This window comes from Epargyreus clarus, unplaced genomic scaffold (genome assembly GCF_041222505.1).
Source record: "Epargyreus clarus isolate Ecla_fem2 unplaced genomic scaffold, WU_Ecla_fem_2.2 ptg000003l, whole genome shotgun sequence".
NCBI lineage: Eukaryota > Metazoa > Arthropoda > Insecta > Lepidoptera > Hesperiidae > Epargyreus > Epargyreus clarus.
Window position 1 is genome coordinate 3,953,473 of NW_027332211.1, and position 25,122 is coordinate 3,978,594.

At 34.1% G+C, this 25,122-nt stretch overlaps 1 protein-coding gene across 1 annotated transcript in view; it reads left to right on the top strand.

Annotated features, from left to right (window-relative positions):
* exp (expansion) overlaps positions 1-25,122 on the top strand; it is a 204,575-nt gene continuing 179,453 nt past the window's right edge. Inside the window, exons 1-2 of the mRNA XM_073084088.1 lie at positions 1-277; positions 11,877-12,103. Coding sequence (XP_072940189.1) covers positions 12,039-12,103 — 65 coding nt within the window. The 5' untranslated portion in view covers positions 1-277; positions 11,877-12,038. The remainder of the gene's footprint in view (positions 278-11,876; positions 12,104-25,122) is intronic.

A 25,122-nucleotide genomic window follows, 5' to 3' on the forward strand; every position in this document is an offset into this window, starting at 1 on the left:
ACATGACGCCGCCAACACGTTACACGCGCGCGCATCATCGTAACGCACGTTAAAATAACGCCACGCGATTCTGTGCTTTATTTCGAAGAAAGATAAAGGTGAAGTTTGAAAAAATTCGCGTTCGCACGAAATTTTCTCGATCGCTTGGCTGAATTTTCTTTCTTGAATATTTTGGTAGTGCATTTTAATGTTTGACAGCTAGGTGAAGTGAATTTTGAATTTCGAGTGCGTGTTGAATTTCGCGCACTTATTTTGGGGACTTGTTACATTTTTTTTGGTAAGTAATTTTTTTTGTTGTTTTTATTTCACAAATTATGATAACGATATGCGTAAAAATTAAGAAAAGGGTATATTATTTAAATTATAAAAAATTGTTTAAATTATCTATTTTATGACGATGAGAATTATGTGGTATGCAGGTTTTATAGGCCATGTCAAAATGTTTATAAAAAAATCCGAAACCATATCAATAGATTATTTATTATTTTTAAATTAGTATAATGTAGTAGTAGCGTAGCGTAGTAAGATTTTGGTTTTACTACCTATAAATTTATTGCTTATTTCATGTTTCATCTAAAAGGTTTTTATAGTCCGTCCTATATAGTTTTTTTTTTTGGTTACCAATTGCTCAGGTATTTGAATAAAAGATTTCATATTGAAAACTAATATATGTAGGTATTCTTTAACATGAAGCTGTGGATGTCGTATTCATGTAAATATAATTATAATATTGTTAGGGTCATAATGACCTCACCATCCAATGACCACTAGGTCATCGTTTTTTACTCGATGACCTTAAGGTATCAAATCCGCGTTATGTCACGATAAATATTTAACGTATTTTAAAATAAGATTTGCGTTGGCCATAAAACTATAAGCGATTAGACATTTTAATTTATTGAGGTAACCATAATATTCGTAAAATTCGCATATTTAATATCTACTTTATTTAACAAATCGATGAGTCATATTATATTATAAACTTTTAGTAATATTCACATAAGAAATACATTATTATATTGATTGCATGTTTAGTTTTAATATGGATATTGTGTAAATAATATTACCGATCCCCTTACACAAAATGTTTAGAAGTGGTAATATTTATCTATATATTTATCTCGATGCGTGCTGCTGCGGCGGCCGAATCTGCGGAGGCTGTGAAGCGGCGCAAATATGCTGCTATTTCACAGAAATATATATTTGTGCCCTTCGCAGTTGAGACGATGGGACCGTGGGGACCAGAAGCGAAGAAATTTTATAAAGAATTGTCTTCGCGCTTGATTGAGACCTCTGGTGACCCAAGAGCTGGAGCTTACCTCGGTCAACAAATAAGTTTGGCCATACAACGAGGTAATGCTGCTAGTGTCTTGGGTACACTACCGCGGGGCAGCGTTCTGGCTCATTTATTTTATTTATTATAGTTTTAGTTATTTTTTTTGATTACTGTAAATATTTTCATTTCTATGTTTTAAATTTAGTTTAATATAATAAATATAAATTTAATTTTAGCATAACATACCAATATAAAAGTGTGTGACTAACTGAACTTTTTCTTTCGTTACGTAAATTAATTGCACTTAAAAATAATGAATTTTAATATTATAATTGACGTATATAACACAAGTACAGTTAATTAACTAACATATTTCTCGTATATGACTATCTGTAAGAAATGTTGGTTCACAATCGCTTTCTTTGCGTATAATATATCGGAAATAATATGAAGGAAGTCACAATGCATCGATTCTGCGTAAGTATGTATTATGTTATGTGTTACATAAACCTTTGTCGTTGAAGTCTTTTGTACTGGTCATATTTTGTAGGATTAGGTGAATTTTGTAGTACAAGTAACATTTATACTTTGAGGCTTGCGTAGTCAAATGGCAAAAAATGAAATATTTGAAGGTAATAAAGCCGAAGTAAGGAGCATGCTTCTTGGTAGTGGTTCTTCTCGATAGCATCATTGCTACCTTAGTTTTTGTGCTATAATAGCAGTGTTAAGGACTCCTTAGTTTTGTTTTAAATGGTTTGGCAATGGAGCGTACCTACTTACAGAACCCAGAATTCAATGTAGTTCTCAAAAGTAGCAACGCATCTGTAATCGACCTCATTAAGTAATTCAGCCTATTTGTGATTTGACCATATATGCTCGAGGGCGGCAATGACCACTTGGATGGACTCTACGCTCATTTCGTTACATTCATTCATAAAACCTTCTAAAATTGTGTACACACATCTTGCGTATAATTTAATGGATTTGATAAAGCCATTAGCTACGTGTGAATTGGAATTACGCAAATATGCAGACGATTCAATCAAAACTTATGCAACTCTTTGGACGACTTACTTAAGCATTTCAATTAATTAATATTTGATTTGCTAATAAGTAAGACGTTTCTTTTATTATCAGAAATTTAGGTAATTATTTACAATTTGCCTGGAAACCAAGACATGTCAGCGGTACCATTCTACCTTAGGACGTCTAGACGCACTGAAGCCTACCACCCCTATCAAGTCGACCTTCCTCTGGTTCGGACGAAAAGTTTTGCTTCGATATTTCTCATACGAACCGCCGAGGAGTGGAATGCCCTGCCGACTTCTGTGTTTCCCGATAAATATAATCATGGAGTGTTCAAATCAAGAGTGAATTGGCTACTTCTAGGCAAGCGTGGCACATCTTAGACCTCATCAAAGCTTAACATCAGGCGAGATCGAGGCCAAGCGCGTGCCTATCAATAAACAAAAATCTATTAAGTACTGATGACCCGTAGGAGTCTGTGGTCATTACTTCGATTTGGCCGATGGCTCCAGGTTCTGTTAGATACACACGCGTGTCAGGCAGAAAATTAAATAGGAAATTTGTTATTTTTTTCCGTCAGGGTGTGTTAATCCCACAGCCTCAGCAGTACCGCATCTTTGTATAGGGATATGAGTGTAAAAGGCATTAAGAATCCATTACTTTCCTGCTATTGGAATTAGCTTTCTTAGCAAACTGAGAGCGGTGTAGCCACTCACCTTAATCTAACACGTTACTGCCACTGTGGATTGATAGAGTTCATACATCAAAAACTTTACAAGAAATTAAAACTTCATAAAAAGAACAAAAAGGTTTCTAAAAACCATGGTCAGTATAAAATCTTTGTAGTTACTACAATGTAGTAGCTTTGTATAGTTGTACATACATTTGTTTACTGTCAAATAGTTCTTCGAGTTTGTTCATTGAGGTTGGTTGACGCCTTTAACAAATATGAATGAGGTCGAGCAAATACAGAAGTGATTTTCGAAATACTTAGTATGTGTCATGATTATGTTCAAGGTTAAATGGTACACGAAAAAAGATGGATACGTGATGCGAATAAAAAGAATAGCGTTGTATGGAAACAGTTTTTTGCAAATTATTGATTAATGAGTAAAAACTATGACTGTATCTCGTCATAGTACCTAGGTGTACAATATAATTAAATATAATTCATTAAGAATTAAATATAGTATAAATCAATGAATGAATTAAATTTACTATTGTTTAATAGATACTGATGTGTACCCAAAATAAATATAAGTATTTTAGAAACAGCTACATTTATATCGACTGAACTTTCACGGAAGTAATTTAGCTGGATGTGAGATTTGCTAATTACGCTAAAATATGCAATAATGAAGTCTAAAAATGCGTGGGCTTCCATAGTAATTAGGCTACAGAAAACCTTTGAGTATTGAATATTATTTTTAATCGGTAACGTAACGTTTTCAATGAATAATCATAAAAAACAATATAAAAAAAATAGCTTAGCAACAGTGATTGCAAAAAAATGGCGAATCGAAAATCATGAATGGAAATATGGAATGTCATCGGATGCTGATGTGAATTGCGCAAGGAACATCGAAAGTGACCAACGGGTTGTTATGTACGGTCGGAGCAAAAGTTATATGAAATACGTACACATATTCTTACCTACCTATTCTTTATATTCATCCCCTCTTTAACTCCTCACCTTAAGGTTGCCTGGAAGAAATAGCTGTGTTAGCGATAAGGCCGCCTTTTGTATCGTCCTAAATTGTATGTTCTTATTTTTGTGTACTATATTGGGTACAATTAAGATTATTATTATTATTATATTCATACATACATACATGTATAATGATTGTATTGGCCAATATAAAGGTGCATATTTTTTCTCTATTGCGTATGATTTTTTGTGTATAATGGAAGAAGCGCGTTTGATATTATAAAATTAAAAAAATAATTTTACTTATTTGTAAAACGTACTTTGCACTTTTCGTTCGTGCTCCCCACCACCCATCTTGCAGTGGGACGTAAAAAGAATATAGCACTTGTAAAAATTTTGTTCATTGTTTCTAATGAATCAAAATGTAATTTTAATCAGAGCTTAGTACGTCTTTCCAAATAAAACTTTAATTTGAAGTTTAAGACCACAAACAAATAGATGACTATTTAAATCCGTTTCCAAGTTTAACATTTTTTGGTCATCTTATTCTATTCAAAGTCTATTTAACGTAACTCGATAACCTTGTTGTAAATGTCAATTAGCGTTTATTTTAAAAGCCTAACATCATCGCGAAGTGACCACCTTAAAACCAAAAACCGGTATCTCTATATACGGTTTTGCGGACCGTACTCGTAATGGGGCTAACGAAATGCCGGCGATTTATTTGCCATATGTTCGCGCATTACCGATCTTCTATACTTGTGTCGAAAGCGAAATTACGTTGTTACAATGATCACCGTAAACATTGTTTTGGGATGTTTTGTCTTGTTATGATTGATCTTATCAGTTGATTTTTTTTTGGTTTTTAGAGGGCATAAGGGATTAGGGATATTGGTATAGAGAAAATTCGTGTTTTCTTCTTTGTCCGTGAAGTTCTCGAAGTTTTCGATTTGTATATCTCCATTTTGTTTTACGGAAGATATAGATTTTGTAGAATTGCCGGTTTAGTAGGCGTTTCTCTTTCAGTTGGGGGTAATCTCTGGAAGTAAAATGTGTGTGTTTGAATATCAGTGGGACGATTTCCTAGAGCTGTTTACTTTTTGATTTCTACTTCAAACAAAAAAGGAAAGCAGAACAGTAGCAACACTAGCCTGGTTAAAGTTAAAGTCGTAACTATGTACCTTCATTTCTATACAGTTTTATTATTTACCGACACTGTAGAAAACCTTATCTTAAAACTTACTAGATCCTTGTAAATGCTAATAACTTGAGCAAAGTGTAGTGACACTTAAGTTTCAATGGATCATTTTTTCGGCTTAACGGATTTAACAAGTGGTTTCCAACTATACACTTGACAAAATAACATGATGAGTAAGTTCGTGTCTTTTGTATGGAAGTTTCATTCACAATGATTGTGGAAATTCCCTGATATGTCATGTTTAATAAATACACACACACATATTGTCTATTTTATTAAGCAACATGCAGTCCACATGATGATAAAGGTGCAACTGCCGCCTATGGACCAGATTGAAATACAGTTCTATCTGAAGTCGACCACAGATGCGTTGCATTAACGAATTAGTAACATTATTCAGTCTGCTTTTTGTAATTTATACGGTTATGAAAATCAACGTAATATACATAAAGAAGTATTCAATATTAAGCAAATTACATGCACAGTTTCGTTTTAATAAATACATGATTGATTTTGTTCAATTAGTATGTCGTTGTTGATGAATTATGAAAACATTTTTTCAACAAGGAATCTAATTATAATGGAGATACATGATAATCAAATTCCTGTTTTAATTGAATTAGGTATAAAAACGATGTAATAATAGGATAACGAATCAATCGTATCGTAACATCCTAAGGCTCTTACATTTTCGAACTTCATTTCCTTTGAAATGATGCAACTGAGGCATAACTAGTTGCCAGATTGTTTCGACCTTCGATCTTGATATATGTTTATACTTCGGAAAGTCCAAGATACGTTTGTCATTGAATATATTCGAATCAGGGAGTCAGGATGCTCAAACGTCATCCGAATATTAATCGTGGCACAGTAACTTGGCCTTTATTGCTTTCGACACTCCTTCACGATTGTACTAAGAATCGTGTACTTAGGACGACTTGTACATAAAATTCGTTATTGTTTGATATAGATAGTGTAGATACAGTTGTTCGTGGTCAGTGACCCTGATTGTCTATTTGTTACTTTTCAATCACTCGTAAGTTTGGACGTGTGGACAGAATTTTAAAGGCTTTTTATAGTAGAAGTTTACGAGAACTAGATGAAATAATTTGTCTTAGTAGTTAAATAGTATACGAGATGTTTAGTGCTATAAAATATTTAAAAAAGAAATTGATATTGTAAATTGGAAACTGTAAAAAGCAAGGAGGAAAGTTTGGGAATAGATAGGTTTGGTGGTGCTGTGTGTTTTTTCACTTCTGTTTAATCTACTGTGAATGGTGCCTAATATTTTTCGAGCGTATGTGCGTATATCTTATTCTTTGCCATGCCCAATAGCCCAAACGGCTTGAGAGATTTTAACGTATGAAAGTTCATTGGATTCGTCTGAATTGTGACGATGACTTAAACTATATTTTAAGCAGTCGGGTTTTCGTCCTAATCTAGACGCACGGCAATGCGTCCACTAAATTCACGATTTATTATTTATTTTTCGGTGTAGTGCATTAGTGGTATAAATAGTTCACAGTTGTAACAATATCTTTGTGATCCTAGGCACTCAAACCAGTTCACAACGATACCGTGGTGTATTGCGTTTGTTCGGACCCTGAGTCAGGCTCTTACCAGACTTTCTATTGCGAAACATCTTACTCACCGCATTGCATCAATTCAGATGTAATTTTGGTAATTCTTGTGCGAATATACACTTCGTATTCAAACCAGTTTGCGCTGAATAATTCGGATTCGTGAAATTCTGGGCCATTTCGAATAACGATTAGTCATTATAGATTATTTTGGTTATAAGAGTTTATAGAGATATTAATTGCAATGAAACCTAATTCAGATCAACCTTTACATATTGTATTTGTAAATTGTCTTGATGGCCTTAACATTAGGATTCAAGATTATAAAAAGGGATTTAACAGTTACGACCACAACAAGAACAAAAAAATCTTGTTTCGTGGCAAGGATAGTCTATATATTAAAATGAAATGTCTAAGGGATGGTTATGATTTTGTGGAAAATAGTAATCGTTATTTTCAAAAGTGAAGTTATAGCATATACTTACTTCTATATTATAATATATATTTATGTAACGTCGAAGACTAAACGGTTTCATCAATTTTAGCATCATTTTCGGTAGATGTTTATTACCTACTATATTGTTTTATGGGGGAATTTAGGTGCAATTTACTGAATTTTCTAAACTAGTTATGCGTATTATTTCTTGAAGAACTATTTTTAGTATTTTTAATTAAGCGTCTTCTTATGAAACCACATTCAAATTTAAATTTATCTTGATCATAAAATAAAATTTTACGCGTATAATTTTCATTTTATGTTTTCCAAGTTGCATAAGTGCATGTTTCACAACATGTCCAAATGACTTCAGTGTAAAACAGATACGTTACTTCGCTACTATTACAGTACAGGTTTGATGTGATGATTGGCATTATTGATTCATGAGCGATAGTTACGAATACCAACATAAAAAACCTACAAGAACCAAAAAAATGTGTTCTAGTGTTACCGTTGTTAAGTTGTTCGTGAAAATAATGCCAATAATTCGAATAATGGCTATTGATTGCTTTTTAATCGATAATCTTTTATTCAGCTTTACTTCACTTGGTTTAGGTATATAGTACTATTTTATAGCAGCTGTAAAAGTTTACTGGTAATTACGACCTTTTACATGGAAGTCCTGAGTTTTAGTCCCAGGCATCCGGTTTTAGGATTTCTCCAAGTTAGTGCGTTTTAAAACGCAATCATTTGTTTTGACGGTAAAGGAAAATATGTGAGGAAGTATACGTGCCTGAGAGTTAATACAAAATAAGAGTTCTCAAAGGTGTGTGAAGTCTACTTAACCGGATTTGAGCTGTGTGATGGAATATGGCCTAGACTATTACACTGAAAGGAGATTTATGCCCAGCAGTGGACAATTAATGGATTGATGATGATGATAAGTCTTATTATTCACACTTAATAGCTCTATATTTCCAATGTAAAAATAGTGTTCGATTTTACCTAGATACTAGGACCAAAGTAAGTGCGTACGAAATCCCAAACATACCGGTTTCGCAGTAGATACCGATTTCGAAACATTCAATTTGAGCTAAACGTTCCAGCCCCGAGGTTTGACTGGTTTCAAAACTAAATACGCTGCGGTCACATACATTTTGTACACACGATTATTACATTTGCTAAAAATACTTTGTATACTTAATATGCAGATGTAGGATTTTGATGTTGTTGTTTGAACACGCTATCTAGGGAAAATTTTAAAAATAATAAGCCATAAAAAATGGTAAGTTGGTTGGTTGTAATTCATAAAAAATGGTAAGTTGGTCATTTCAATTCAATTTGATCTATCTATAGTATGTGCTGTCATTTACGCGAGAGATCAATTCAATGAGTTTGATTAATGGTGTTTAAACGCGGGAGAAACAGCGTGAAACAGTTAGTAAATTATTCATAATAAATGCAATAGCAAGGTAGATACTCCTTTGCCAGCACGATGTGTTTAATTTATAGGCACCTGATACAATGGCATATCTACGTATTTTGCATTAAACTTTATCCTTTATAGGTCATACTTGACAAAGTGTATTTAATGTTGTTTGATTTAATCTTATAAAGTCACATAGGTACCACAGATACTAGTAAATTTAGTTAGAATAGGTAGGTAGGTAGTTCTTTAATTATATGAAGCCTAGTACAAAGATCTGAAATGAAACGATAGAAAGTAAGATAACAGAGGAGTCTCTAATGTATTACCGGCTTTGAATGAGACCTTTTTTGTACTACGAGTATTGCTGAATAATCATATGTTATAGCGATTCAGGCATAGCTATGGACGAAGTACGTTTAACATTTTATCAAATTTAGTTTTTTTTTCTATATAAATAAAATAAATGTGACGTTGTTACACTCAACCTTGGGAGTAATTTATTATAAAAATTGCAGAATATTTTATTGGGTATTTACTTATATTTTGTTTGATCAGACAAAGGAAAATCTTTGCTTTTATCAATGAGCAATGCAGCAATTTCTCTAGTATTTAATATATACAGCTGCGCAATAATAACGCTAACTATTGCGCATTTAGATACTGTTTCTATAAACATTATTTGTTGAAATTCTTAAAGCTACGAGAGGCTAGGTCTTAGGTCAGACTATGTGTAAACATTAATAATATAAATGAGGTTATTTCTTGATGTAATATTAATAGGATGACCAAATTTTAGGAAATCAATTCATATATATGTATTTACAATCATTTGCAACATACTACGTTATTATTTAAGAGCAATTAAGAAATTCCAATTGTGGGGTACAATATCAATAACAAGCAACAAGATCATAGACTTTAAGATAATCAACTACAAATTTATGCCTTACTGCTGGACTCGGGTCTCATTTGAACGTTAGAAATTTTCACGTACTTTTCAGATTTTTTCAAAGATCTCTCAGGGATGTACGAGGTAGATTTTTCACTATGTGGGATTCGAATCCCGTACCCCTGGAACGAGTCTGTTACTGCTTCTATACTATTATTTATTATATAAAACGAAATATAATAAATAGAAACGTATTTCGCACAGTACCGTAAGGACTTTTAAGCTGAAAATAAGATGTCCATGCATGCTCGGTTCTCTTAATTAAATAAAAATACACATAATATAAATACACATATAAAATATAGGCAATGTGCGATATAAGATTTTATGACGTCACTAGCATCAACTCACAGACGGCGACGGTAGGCGTCGGCGCTGAACTAATTATAGTTCGTTTGGTCTCTAGCGGCCGCCATCATGAATATTTTATTAGGGAAAAGCGAGTTCCATCGGATATGCAGTTTGATTCCGATGTCGGCGCTGTCCCACCGGTGATGAAGATCTATAAGGAATTTACGATGTGTTTCATCTATGTTTTAGATTTGATATGATTACCAAGCTTGTAATTTTGCATTATATTTTCCTTTTAATGCGGTTAAGATTTATTACTCAAAGACACATAAGTAGAATATGGAAGATTTGGCATCAGAGTTCGAGTCTTATACACCATGGCTAATTTAATTATATCAATTATATTTTTCGTAAAACTTATGCAAATAAAATTTAAGTAATAGATAAGACATTTCGAGAGAACACACATTTGTTGCAATTATTCGTAAATTATTGTCATTTAATTTGACTATTTTTCATTAATGTAGCTACTTTCTATTGTATCTTTTTATTTAAATGTAACTTAATCAAGCATATTTCTAAGAAAGTTTAAGAAAAATACAGGTATGCCTACGAAAGAAAAGCGAGTCTGTAATAAATAAACTTGAAACATTCCAACGATAAGGAAAGTAGGAAGGTCAAATTTCTCGACATTACCGAACTGAGCTTAGTGTTATGCTAATTGGATATTGTTGGAGGCATTCGGTTAGTGGGGCAACGGACCGGTTGAGCTACTGCCGCCCTCTAGCGTGAAAAGTTCGGTTCAGCTACTGCCGCCCTCAGCGAGCAAAGTGACATGAATACGCATTCATATGCAGTGATGATAATATTGAATGACATGTACCTAAGGGTGCCTACCCACTGATCAATCTACGGCACAATTGAACGTTCAACCTGTGAATTATTACACTAATCGATCGATCTATACCTTCAATCGACAATAGAATCGACATCAGTCGAATGGCAGTCGATGTCGACCGCCTGTGCCCACGACCTTCTCTGATTTCCACGATGGTTCTATCACCGATCGATCGTCGTTTTATCGACCGGTGTTCATCGAAGAGCCAAATCGCGTCATAGCCATAGCCATAATAAAAGCTGCATGATACTTGCAATTAAGCACCATTAATACGTATTACTTAATTTTAATGGTCAATATTTGACTACACATATTTATCTATACTAATATTATAAAGAGGAAATCTTTGTTTGTTTGTTTGATTGTAATGAATAGGAACTACTGGACCGATTTTAAAAATTATTTCACCATTCGAAAGCTACGTTATCCACGAGTAACATAGGCTATATTTAATATGAAATATATTTGATAAATAGATATTGAGGCGGTACAAAGTTTGCCGGGTCAGCTAGTTCTTAATAATATAGTCTAGATAAGGTGTAATAGTAACTATAACGCCTGTTATTAATAAATAATCTATCCAATCTTTGCATACCAAAGATCGAAATTTGATACTCGTAATTTTTGCCTCTAAGATTGTCAAATTTCAATCATGTTAGGCAAGTAAATGAGTTATTTTATCGGAGCGAATGACGTACATTTTGTAACTACCGGCATTCTTGAAACAGCTAATAAATACTACTAATGTTACTAAATTCAAATTTAAGTTATAGTTGTAAGGAATTGTGCTCCAATTGTTAAAGTGGTAGGGCTTGTTTGACCAGCTACCACCGACATCAGCGGCCCTGTGTCGCAGAACAATCTTAGACAATATCGTAGTACGACAAACACAGTACCGACTATAGTCTACGATTCCCTTAAAGGTACTAAACGTATTTCAAAATTTTAGTTGACTTTTATTTTTATTTTTTATTTTAACGGTAGTGTTAAAAATGTACATTTTTTTTCATATATCTTATTGCGCGACGGAAATATTTAAGTCCTGTGCTGAAAATTTAGATACGTATGTATCTGTAAACTTAGATAGGTACTAAAAACATGACGTGTATTTCAATTTTATTTTTAAATATTCTTTTGGTTTTCAGGTACACCCAAGTGGCGAAAGTGATATTTAAAACAAAAGTGATTTTCTAAAGTTATAATGTTAGTAGTTGAAAATTTCTCCAAAGTTCAAAACGTGTATATTTGATTTGAAAAATACATAAAGTGTGTTTTGTGGTGCAGTGTTTTGTGTTTAAAACGTCAAGATGATGACCTTATACAGAACCATTAAAGGGACCAGCACTTCGAAGAGGAAACGTCGGGAGAGAAGGTAAGGCTTTCACCTAAATTAAGTAAATTTTGCCATAAAAATAAAAAAAGGTTCATGACCTTGATAAGGGTTTTTTGTAAATTAAAATAAGATGGCTTCCTTACATCGAAAATGAGAAGAACTTATAACATCTTATGGATTTATTTATAAACGCATTAATTTTGTGTCTATACGCCTACGGGGACACATACAAAATTGTCAATTACGTTTCTGCGGTAAATTTACTACCGAATCGGATAACTCACTCAGTAAAAACTCGGCTGATTTGTATTTTTTTTATTTAAAAGAAACATCCTTTTTTTCGTGAAATTAATGTTAATCAAATTCAAGTGCAGTATTTCCTACATTTGTCCAAAATTGATAGTTCGAAAATACAATGTTATAACTTTATTATTTAAGTTCCATCTAAAATTCACGCTAAAGATGAAAAAAATATATAAACACTAGTTGACCCGGCAAACGTTGTGTTGCCATACAAATAAAAAAAAAAATAAGGGTGAACAACCCTTATCACTTAGAGGTATGAAAAATAAGTAGTAGACGATTCTCAAACCTACTGAATATGCATATAAAATTTGGTGAAAATGGGGAAAGCCGTTTCGGAGGAGTACGGTAACTAACGTTGTGACACGAGCATTATATATATAAGATTATCTAGAAAGATTTTCAAATTTTAATATTATTATGCTTGTTTTTATAAGTAACAGTTCATAAACAGCGTAGTAAAATAATGATATAATAAGTACCTAACATCTTGTTATTCAAAGTATCTGTAACAAGAATCAAAGTACTGATAAAATGCACTTCAAACGTGAAACCGCGTACAACGATTACAGTATGCGCAAGCGCCGCCAATGTTTGGGTGGCGGGGAAAGGAAACTACATTGCCATACCGTGAATATGCCTTTTACTTACCGTTATGTCTCGGTTATGTTTATGTAGTTCGGTATTTTTGTGGTAGATGTCGCTGTGAACGTATAAATATTTAAATTTCGTTCATATTATTTGTATTACGAAAATATAATTTCAAATAAGTAAATCAGTGTTTATAAAACATTATTACATTGTCGAAAGTTATTTATTTTTAGTGATGTTGTAGTGAATAAAATGTCTCTTATGGAGTTTCATTCGTCGTATATTATGCATGAATGATACCTTGCAAAGTGATAGTAGTTTATTGACGTTAGTAGTTACACGCTAGCCAAGTTAATTGAAGTAGGACTTGTCGCTGTTCTACTATGAAGGCACTGCCGCCACAACTGTTTCTGGCATATCACAGAACTATTAAATACACGGTTTTCTGATTTGAAGGATTTTTTCAAGTAGAAATTTCAGTCTTCAGGGCAACGCATTTGCGACCGACCTGAATTCAATCCTATTTCAGTTTGATTACCAATGTTTATGAGTAGCAGCGACAACTGCTCATCAGATGAACTGTAAGCTCGTTTGTTACTTCCATCCAAAAAAACTTGTAGCAACAACACCATGTCAGACTCCCAATCATTACCCCTATCGGATGAACAGAGCTAATGGGTTCCAAGCAAAACATAATTAAGTTATTAGATCTATGTGTTTTCTAATTAAGAAGATGACTTCAACGGTTGCTTATCGTACGTAGTCGATCGATTAGTCGGCACGTCAACCTTTTGACGTACTTTTTGTGCTATCAAAAAACATGTTGCTATGACTCGAGGTCTGTTTTCTACGCTAGGTTATGTCCCTGGCTCTGCTCGTCTTCATAAATGAAATAATCTGTCAATTATTGACTGTCAGTCAATTACTGAGGATCATCATCATAGTCATAATAATTCTTAGTTAACTTGCTAAGTTTTCCATAATGTCTTCAAATCCATACTTGGTTAGCAGCGTCGTTGGTCATACCCTTGGCAAGATTTGAAGTTTGTACCGCTTGAGTAAGAAAACTATTGAAACCATTTAAGTTTTGAAATCTTGTCTATGTCCTTTCGTTGTATGTACCAGAACTTGTTTTTTTGCCTTTTTGATATGAATTACATAGGCTATTTTTAATAATGTGACATCCCTGTGTGACGCCGGAAGCAACCGCCAGGACAGCCCCTAACTGTTTTGCTATACATTTTTCTGCATGTGAACATGAAGCTCTATCTATACTTTGATTTGAAACCCTCTTAGTCTTTAGGAATACTATAACATAAGAATTAAACTCTACCACTATTTATACTAAATAAAAAGCTATATACAAACAAATTGAAGTTATATTTATATATATTTAACAAGGATACTCTATTTTAACGGTTATATATCGACAGCGGGTGATTTATTTTTATCCCAAGTTTAATAGCCTGATTAGGACGTCATGTTTTGGATAGTGATACGGATTAAGTTTAGTTTCGGTCTAGTTTTATTGTTTTTTCTAAGATTCGTGTCTTACAAGCATGAAATATTGATCATAATTATTAACTTTATAGATAATGCAATATTATTTTAAAATATTAAATGTAAATAAATAGATAAATACAGTAATAATAATATTCCAAATTTATATCCTTTATTATTACTTATACTACGTTTTTTTTATTATTATAATATAGGAGTAGCAGACGAGCATGCAGTACACCTGATGGTACGTGGCTAGGGTCGCCCATGGACATCTGTAATCAACCCCAGATAGGATTGAATATACCTAGCTGAGGTCAGCCACAGATGCGACGCTAACCTTGAGGACGAAGCTGGAACGCCTTGAAAAAGTATGTCTCCCTTACCACACCCTTCAAAACGGAACACAGAAACGCCTAACACTGCTGTTATTAGGCAGAAATAGGTGTGGCGGTGGTGCCGCCGGAGTCGAACTTCAAAGGGTTCTACCACCTTCAAAATAACATCTAATAACATTGTGTACTAAGTCGTGTTATTTTATGAAATAAAGATTTTATTATTAATTATATCCTTTTAAATAAAAAGACAAAGTTGAAGTTAGTCTAAAAATACTTATTATACATGTAAGTTTGTACGAAACTGAGATTTATAGGAGTTCAGAAAAACCGTTAACAACATCAAAATTTTATAAAATAGGTCTTCATGTGTACTTAACTTCGCTTAAGGTTTTTTATTATATTATTATTGTTCTTTATATAACAATATGAGTAATTTGCATCAGTTCGACATCAAGTTGCATTATCAGATCTAATAAAGTTCAAGGAATTGCGTGTCAAGCTAATTACTTTGAACTTTACTAATTAAATTGCGGAATTTAATAGCTTATCTAATATGACATGTGTGACTAATTCGTAAATGCGTGCACAAAACTGATTGTTTATGGTAAATAACTTAAGCTATTAATAATTAATTTTAAGGTAGAGCTCACTGTTTAAAACGGGACAATGATGATTTATTGACGTTTGTCTACAAAAGAACTTTCCTTTCTCAAGAGAATTATCATAATAAAGTACTTTAGCACGTACGGTAAGGTTAAGTGGTAAACACTACTTGTACACTACACTAGGTGTGTCAAGTAGTCAGGGGTAGCAAGGCATGTGTCATTGACCTCACGTATGACTTTAAATAGTTCATTACAGATGTGTAAGGCGAAGTTTGCCTCAGTTATAATAGGCCACAGTATACACTTTGTAAAATATAAGTGTCTATCTTTTAAGGTTCAAGAGATAGAGGTTTAGCAATACAATCCCAATACCCTTTGGGTATGGAACCCTAAAATAATTGTCAATTGTAATTTCATTCTGAAAAAGAAATATTTGGGACTTTAATCGAATGCTACCAATGTATCCTTATTGAGTAGTACCCTTATCACGTATTGAAGTTTACGATGATCAGTAAAATCTTGTGTTGACAGCTGAAATGCATGCAAAATGCATATGCGGACGTATACAGACCTTAGGCACGATGCTCACGCATATTAGAAATTAGCTATTATTAATCGATTTTGCTTGTGAGTACAAATGTCTGATTAATATGTTTTCTAAATATGGGAGCAGCATACAGTATACCTAATGGTAAGAGGTTGTTACCGCTTATAGATATACCCTTGAAACGCTTAACACTCCTGTTATTAGGCAGAAATAGGTGTGGCGGTGGTGCCGCCGGAATCGAGCCACAGATGGCTCAACCACCTTCAAAATTCTAGTTTTAAGCGCTGTATAACATACTTACTTACCCCGGGCATTCCTACTTTGTCCACGAGATAGTATCTCATCTGTAACTAACCTCAGGTCATATTCTTATCCTATCTGGGATTGATTACAGATAACCATGGGCGGTAGTAGCCACTTACTATAAGGTGGACTAATTTACCTATTATTGGTTCTGTTAAATAATAAGAAATAGAAAGTATAAAGGAAGAAGCAGTTATAATATGGAAGGAAATAAATTATTACTCGCTTGAAATAATGACCGTTACAACGTAATTTAAAACGTCTGTATAGCAACATTTTACAATATTTAGTCCAATATTTTTTATTGTTGAGAGATTTTTATTCATAATAGCAACTTTATTTACTTTTTACTGCTAGATTTTGTAACAATATCGCAATATAATAAATATCATACTTTTTTAACAAGCGTGAATAATAGAATATTATTTTGTATTAAGAGTATTGTAATAATCGCTAGTGCGAATAGGGCCTTAGTATTGATTGTGGGAATATTTTGGCAGAAACCGATTTGTCTGACTAATCTCATTGCGACGCCTGTTGAATTTGGAATTATCTCGCGTGCAAGAATCACATGTCAAATGTAAATATATAAATATAAATTTAGGCTTTTATTTTAAAATAGAATGAAGTTCATCGATCTTATCGAAGATACCTTTATTTTATTTAGTTTATGTGATCTAGGTTGTTCTAGGCACAATTTAACTTTAACCAAAAACTTATATGTAGTTTGTTTTTTGGTAGAACCTTCTTCATGTCTTCTCCTTGTCAATGTCACATGACAGTCTCCTCACAGAGCATTGTACGAATTAGGAAACTTTACACTTTGCAAACATTTTTCAATTAAAGATCTCTGAGGCATGTAGGTTTTTGTCATGTTGTTTTCTTTCATTGATGAAGTAAGGGATAGGTAACTAATTTCTAATACGCCACTAACTATGAAAGCATTATTACTAATGCGGAAAAGTTATAGCTTATTTATATGTTGTTCTTTATTACCATAGATTTGCACAATTCCTAAGTAAAACTTTAATTTTACCTTCATTCTTAGTATTCTAAAATACGTATTTACAGGAATGTGTTTTTAATTCCAAAATCATTCATTCAGTTCCACAAACTGTTTGTAGGGTGATTGAGTGTTATTCGTTAGTATTCGATTACGTTCAGTTTAGCAATTCGTAAAAACGTAACGTTTCGTGGGATCTTATTAGGGTTGCATGGATATTGATATGAATAATACTCGGATAATTACAAGTTATAAGGGATTTCGTATTACTATTGTAGATTAATATGTTTTTTATGTAAATACAATACAAAACATTCTTCTTTGTGTTTTTACCATCTTTGTTCTTTATTTGTAGTCCGATAAAACTTATAAGTTACAGTAATGATTAACATACAAAATATATTTTACATTTTTTAAAATGTGAATTTCTGCGATTATTACCAAAGCAACTTACTTAACGTTTTTATTGTGTGACAGCCCTAATTGCAAAGCTCGTTGATTCTGAAACGCTTCCTTATTTTGTAAATGGGCCACGTCTGTAACTGCGTAGGCAGCGCCACCCACGGGATTAAAGATGAGGCTTCAGTATAGCTTTATACCTACCTTTTTTTCGTTTCGAGGGGAAAATAATGATATACGTATCAGATTGGATCTTTTAGCAAGTGCGTTACTATATACCTAAGTATAAGATTTGTACGAGTATTTTTAAGTAATCTCGTTTAACTCTTACCTACAGAAATTGATCCAACAAACTTAAACTCGACTAGAATATCTTGTTTGTTTCGTCCATCCAACTATCCATCCAATATCAGGTAGAAGTTACTCAAGTATGAATCCAAATTTTACCTCAATCAGTTAAGTAGAAGAAGTTAATAATTTTGTTGTCAGACTCAACCCATATGTTCTAAAAAGCGAGTTACTAAAAGCTTATGAAAATAATATGATAATTATTATTTAAAATTGCCAATACACACTGTTAATTGCAATAACAAAAGCGCGAAACGTGACTAATATATATTTAAATGGTTTTTTTAACCTTAACGATGCACCCGCAGCAATGTGAGCTATTGCGGGACATCGCCACCGATATTTTTATATGCAATCAGCGTATTTAAAACATGCACAAGGACTTAAATAGCTCATCAATTGAACAAGGCCCTCGTTTTAGTTCACACTCCACTCTTATATTTATTGCTAGAACAAATTTTTAATTGGCGCCGGCTTATCTGCTCTGATAAGCTGACAATGGTACTTTAGATAAGTGAAGGTTAAGTGAGAATTTATGTTTTAATAATACAGTATGTTCGCTTTTTTGTGTCTTTAGGATTCCGCGCCATTGCAGTGGTATCAGCCGTTCGTGTAAGAATCCAAGTATGCCGTGTTAGCTCTTCAGATAAGGATATTTAGATTTATGTTATTTTCCTTCGTTTCTTTCCACGTTTAAGGCGTCTATTTATGCACGAATATTGTTTGATTTATTTGTTTTTATGCTATTTGAAATCAAATTGGATGATGCTGAAGGTGGTTTTGGATGGTTACCTAGTATAATAAATGAAATTGATTTTCATAAAAGGTTTGTAATATAATATACATTATGTTTATTATTACGATGTGGATTGCAGATATACCTAATATAGATTATATCTATTGTATTACTTCTGCTTAATACATTATACATATACCTACGGTGTGTATAAGCTTTTTGTTTTAAAAATACCTACGTATTTCTAAAATGAATATATAATGTACTGGATACTAACAATTATTTACACCGACATAATTAAGAGCATTTAAGATATGTGTAACAGCGCGTTTTAAATAATTGCTCTCATTAAAAACGATTTTTGGTTTATGTTATTGTGTTCGAAGGCAGTTCCCTACACATTATGTTTATTAAACAGAGTTGCGTATATCATTAAAATATTTTATTTAAAATCAATGCCAGAACACTTTATTGCCGATTTATATATATTTATAGTAAGGAAAGTCAAACAAACAATGTGGCCAGATTTGCAATTAGCTTTAACTCACACGTACAACGATTTAACAAAAACAGTTACACTATTTTAATATTACAGACTGATATTATTAAATTATAAAATTATTCCGCATATAGGTATACATACAGCCATGTTGTCGAATATAACTTTGGACGTTTAACTCTGTGTTTAATTTAGCCAAGCATTTGGGATATACTTCTAGTAAGAGTCTTTTTTTTTATTATTAAAAGACGACTAGGCTAGACTAGACTTTTGTGACTAGAAGAACACCAATGTACTACTACAAATTAAGTAGTAGTACTACTTAAGTAGAGTTTAGTAACTTATCGGCCAACCGTGAAGACATTAAGCAAACGTGAAATTGCCTGGTAATTTAATGTATAGAAAACAGATAATTCGACAGCAGTACATGTGAGTTAACTCACAATGTCATCGTTCGAATGACCGAACATTTCGTGAGGGAATTTGCGAAATAGAATATTTATTGCAGCTCATCTGACAAACGTCTGAAATGTCACATTTATTGTGGGCTTGATGCATATTTAACTTACATAACTGATTTCCGCGTCATTTGTTGTTGAGCTTGCAATATGGTTACGTGATTCTATACGAGGATCGTGTGTCTATATGGAGTAGATATCCCCATGCATAGGTACCTAATAGTTGTGCTAGCAGTGGTTTGGAATTCAGGGTCTTATGATGGCTTTTCGCTTTCGAATCACAGGCACGCAGCCCTAATTTAATTGATTTCTAATTAACTTCATTAAATTGATTTAGAAATTTGCTCAATAGTGACGAAAACCATAGTCAGGATATCTTCATGTTTGAGTTCCGTAAATTAGAAATCTAACGTGGTGGATGATAACCAAGAGTCTTCTCAGCGTAGGAAGTCGTAATTACGTTTTGTAGTGATTTATTGTCATATTTTTAATCTTGATAGGCAAAAATTAATTATTACTACAGGGTGTAATAATACTTATTACTATTATTACTACCTTACGGACAGCTGTCTAATGAGGATTAACGTTTTTTTTAACAAAACCGAAAATTGTGCACCGATTACTGAACCCTCGCTAAAAGCTTGCCGTTTATACTCCCGGCTTATGTATAGTCTCTATTATCAACACAATGTACGACTGTCTGTGGATTTAAAAGCACATTTTGACACTTGATAAAACACTCAGTTTTTCCCTAAGCATTGATATTCTTAAACCACTCTAAGATATTGATCGCGGCTGAAACTCTTTGTTTAAATCGATGTTTTAATCATCATGTTGACATGTGGGGACGATTTTGATTTCGTTAACATATATCCCGGTTATTTTTTATTTTATTTGGAATAAAATGAGGTGGCTTTATAGAATACGCATGATCAATAATGATTCCTTCCTTTATACGTGCTAAAAAATTTTAGTGAATGGTTGCCAAAATACATCAAGGAATAAAACGTTACTTTACGTAAGTTAGCGTGTTGGCCTGTGTCTGATAATAATATAATATGATAAAGTAAAGTAGAATTTATAAGAGGGAGATTGTAATGGAATGCAGCGGAACGGAATGGACCGGACGAAAGGAAACTCACACAATTTGGACGAATCCAATGGCACCTCATTTCTTAAAATCCGTCAAGCCATTTGGGCTGGAGAGCATACAAAAGAGTAAGACATGCGTACATACATACGCTCGAAAATTTCTAGTATTTTAATATTTTTTTTATATAATATAAGAGTAGCAGACGAGCATACAGTCCACCTGATGGTAAATGGCTACTGCCGCCCATGGACATCTGTAATCAACCCCAGATAGGATTAGATATTCCTACCTGAGGTCGGCCACAGATGCGCCGCTAGTCCTGAGGACTAAGCTGGAACGGCGCGGAAAAGTATTTCTCTCTTACCACATCCGTCACACCAGAATACAGCAGCGCTTAACACTGCTGTTATTAGGCAGAAATAGGTGTGGCGGTGGTGCCTCAGCACCTATTTCTGCCCACCTATTTCTGCTCACCTATACCTTCAAAATAATACCTTCACCTTCAATATAAATCAAAATAATTTAATAAAAGGCAGACGGTATTTTTTCTCTAATAAAACAGTGTTCTGTAATGGAGACATTTATCCGAGACGTTTCAAGTTAATCCCCAGGGATCGCAACGTTCTGTGGCTGATTTCAAGTAGGACTCTTATATTATCTGAACTCATTGCAGATATCCACTAGCGGCAGTAGCCACTTACCATCTGGACTGCATGCTTGTTTGCGAAATGTTTGGCGATAATATGCAGTTGACACAAACATAGTAGGTACTATGTACTAATAGGAGTTACATAAGGTTTATTTATTGAACTACTTATATTAGACCACGGTGCACACCTGCAAATATAAACCTACATTTGTAATAATGACGTCACGACCTTAATGGTCTACGTATAATAAGGCTTGCGGTGAGATAACGAAAGTGCCTTTTGTTAACCTATAAATGGATCTAGAACATTCGAAGTTGTATTCAACTTGCTATAGGCAAACAGCAAATTAAGATATAAGCGCTCTTTATACTGTAAGACAGATATTGATACTGATAAGTCAGATTAAAAAAGAGTTTTGCAATATTTTATTTTATTAAGTTTTTGTCCGTTATTTATCCCCTTGACTAAATGTAGAAAAAAAATTGTCTCATCTGTATTATATAAGAAACTTCACTATCGTTATGTAAATTATATATTTGAGATAATAAAAAAAATATTAGACATAGAGATATTTAAATTAATTATCACAGATATTTGTCTGATCGGAAAATGAGCCCGAAATTTCTTCGTTAGCAAAGCTGTATAGTGAATGAAAAAATATTTGTATCCTATTTATTTAAGTATGTAAAGTACAAAATTTAAGTCAAGGATGACGGTAGAGGCTCGACCTACATAATTGTATTGAGTAACTTGTTTATCTACATAATTAATGATTTTTCTGATAAATAAACATCTTTTGTCATACAGTTGTGTTGTAACTGTTTACCCGGTTTACTGTTACCAATACCGTATTTTCGAGTTTGAAATACATCTTCAAGGAAGGCGAAACGTAATCTACAATATAAATGAGACTACATTATAATCCTTATTCCTTGCGTGAAGAATGATTCCTTTGGCTTTACTAAGAAACGTGTACGCCGACAATCTTACTTATTTTGCATTCAGTACCCGGATATAGGCTTGTTTCAAGGCAGATATTAAATAATGTTACATTATAATACTGCTTTAAACTAAGGTTACAATGGCAACTTGGACGTTTTCGATTTTAATGGAAAATTTTACTCTAAAAGGGATTGCGTCGTTTTGGTAGCTCGGTTTGTTTTGGATATAATTAGGGAAAGTTGTAACTTTAGGAAATAAATAAATGTTATTTTCAGCTTAATGAAATATATGAATTATAACAGTGATTAGCAATGATTTATACTTTAAAACACAGCAGGCTCACAAGTTGGTCTTGTATTTACATTAATTATGATTAGAATATTCAACTAGTTTGGCAATATGTTTAGGTACTTGGTAGACAACACATTAATATAGTCATCATACTGTAATCCATACACAGAAAAGTATTTGTTAAAATATGTAGTGTTTTAGTGTATTTAAGCAAACTTAATTATATTTTACCCACTTTGAAGAATGAGAAGGTACTATCTGTATGTATCTCTACTGTATGTATTTCTTAAGATGTTGCAGAAGTCATACGATGACTTAGGTATACAACGAAACAGAACGTCAAATTTGTAAATTAAGTAACATATTTGACGAAACCACATGATTTATGGGTGTGTATATTTAAGCGTGTTGGAGAAAATTAAAAGAGCCTCGTTTGTCTGGCAGCATGATACATGCGCGAATCGAATTAGTTCATCCGTGCCAAGATAAGGGAGATTAGATACGGTTAATAAGAAACTCGAGCTCTGGAGACCCTTGTTCATTAGATTAGTTTATTAAATTTAAAAAAAAAAAATCGGTTGTTTTTTAAGTCGGTTTACTGACGATAGTTGAACGTGACAATGTCATAAGAAAATACTGATGTAAATTGAAAATGTATTATTGTATAACAGCTGTCCACGCGGATGCATCGCTCACTCAAGTAGGAGAGAGACAGATGCTGCTGAACGCGGAGGCTGATTGTGCCTTTTGTCGCTCGTTCCGCGCTCTCGCTTGCACTTCAAGCCTTCAATGGAACGCCTCATAGCGAGGTAACGCCGTATGAGTCATGTTTTTTGGTGCGTGCAGCCGGCTTCATCGATTTATAAGACGTTGTCACGTCAAAACGTCATGGATATTTTGTATTTGTTACGTAAGTGCTCGGTTTGGTTAACTCGTGCCGTTTTTACTATTGACTACGTTGAAATGTGCGACATGTGAGAGAAGTCTGTGCGTGTTTTTTTTTTTTTTTTTTTTTTTGTTCACGAGGGGGAAACCTTCAAAAGGTACCCGGCGCCGTGGGAGCGACGCAGGGTTATGTGGGATTTTTACCGCACTAAAACCCCCCCGGTGGCCGTCCTCAGCGCTGCGTAGAGGGCTCCGGGATCTCCAAAGGAACGCAACCGGAGTCCTCTTAGCGCGTTGCCCCGTCGGGCTCTGCCCAGGTGAGCTTGACGCTCGCCACACCATCTGGTGTGTACGACGGTATGCGACCACACATACCGCCGCCCTTCCCGGGGTCGCTTACCGAGCGGTTCGAGCTCCCACACTTACCGCCCGCAACCCCGGAAGCCCCCTTTTAGTCGCCTCTTACGACAGGCAGGGGATACCGTAGCCCTATTCTGGTCCCGAGTGACCTATACTCGCTGTACATTTGATTCCCTAGCCTATAAAGGGAAACCAGAAGTAATAAAAATAATTTAGTTCTATTTACTTCTCTAATAAATTAGTATCACAATCGACGCTGACTTTACTTAGTAATCATTAATAATATGACCAGTGAGTCTGGAACAAGCCTTACATTTACTTAATATGAGTTTACGTACTTAATATGAGTTTACGCCTGCAATCATGAACGAGATTAATTTTTAGAAGTACTTATTTTACCTAAAATAAAAATAAATAATATTTTCGATTTCAGCGTATCTAAAGGCTCCCTAACATGCTTAACGCGATTTTGCCTCATAACGGCCTCGGTGTTTGGCGAGGATCCAAATATTTTTGTTTCATTCCTTGAGAAGTGTACCGTTAATAATTCAAGATAACACCGAAGACGTTTTGTTCGGCTAATTGAAATTCTTTGGTATTCTTTACAACTGCTTCAGAGATAGCATTGTTGTGGGCTGGCGCTGCAAATCTTTTTAATGGACCTGCCTTCCTACCGCCTTGTAAGACGAGGGGACTAATGGGCAGTAATTGGAAGATACTCACGTGAATATTTCATTGCGTTTTTAATGTTTTGCCGTGTGGTGTAGAATCTCTTTCTTTCTACGGATTCTTCAAGATCACTAAGGGAATAGGGCCACGATATGGAAAACAGCGTTTTCGTCTAAAGTGATTTGCCTGTTAAAGTTATTAACAGCTAGGGTTGCCACTTGAACAGTTAGGGTTGTCCCTGTAGTCTCGGGACTAGAATAGGGCTACGGTATCCCCTGCCTGTCGTAAGAGGCGACTAAAAGGGGGCTTCTGGGGTTGCGGGCGGCAAGGGTGGGAGCTCGAACCGTCCAGCAAGTAACCCCGGGAAGGACGACGGTGTGTGTGACCGCATACCGTTGTAAACACTAGGTGTGTGGGAGGAGCGTAAACTGCTCCCCCAGGGAAGAGCCCGATTGGGGCATCGCGCTCGGAGGACTCCGGTTGTGTTCCATCGGAGATCCCGGAGTTCTTCACCAAGCGCCGAGGACGGCCACCGGGG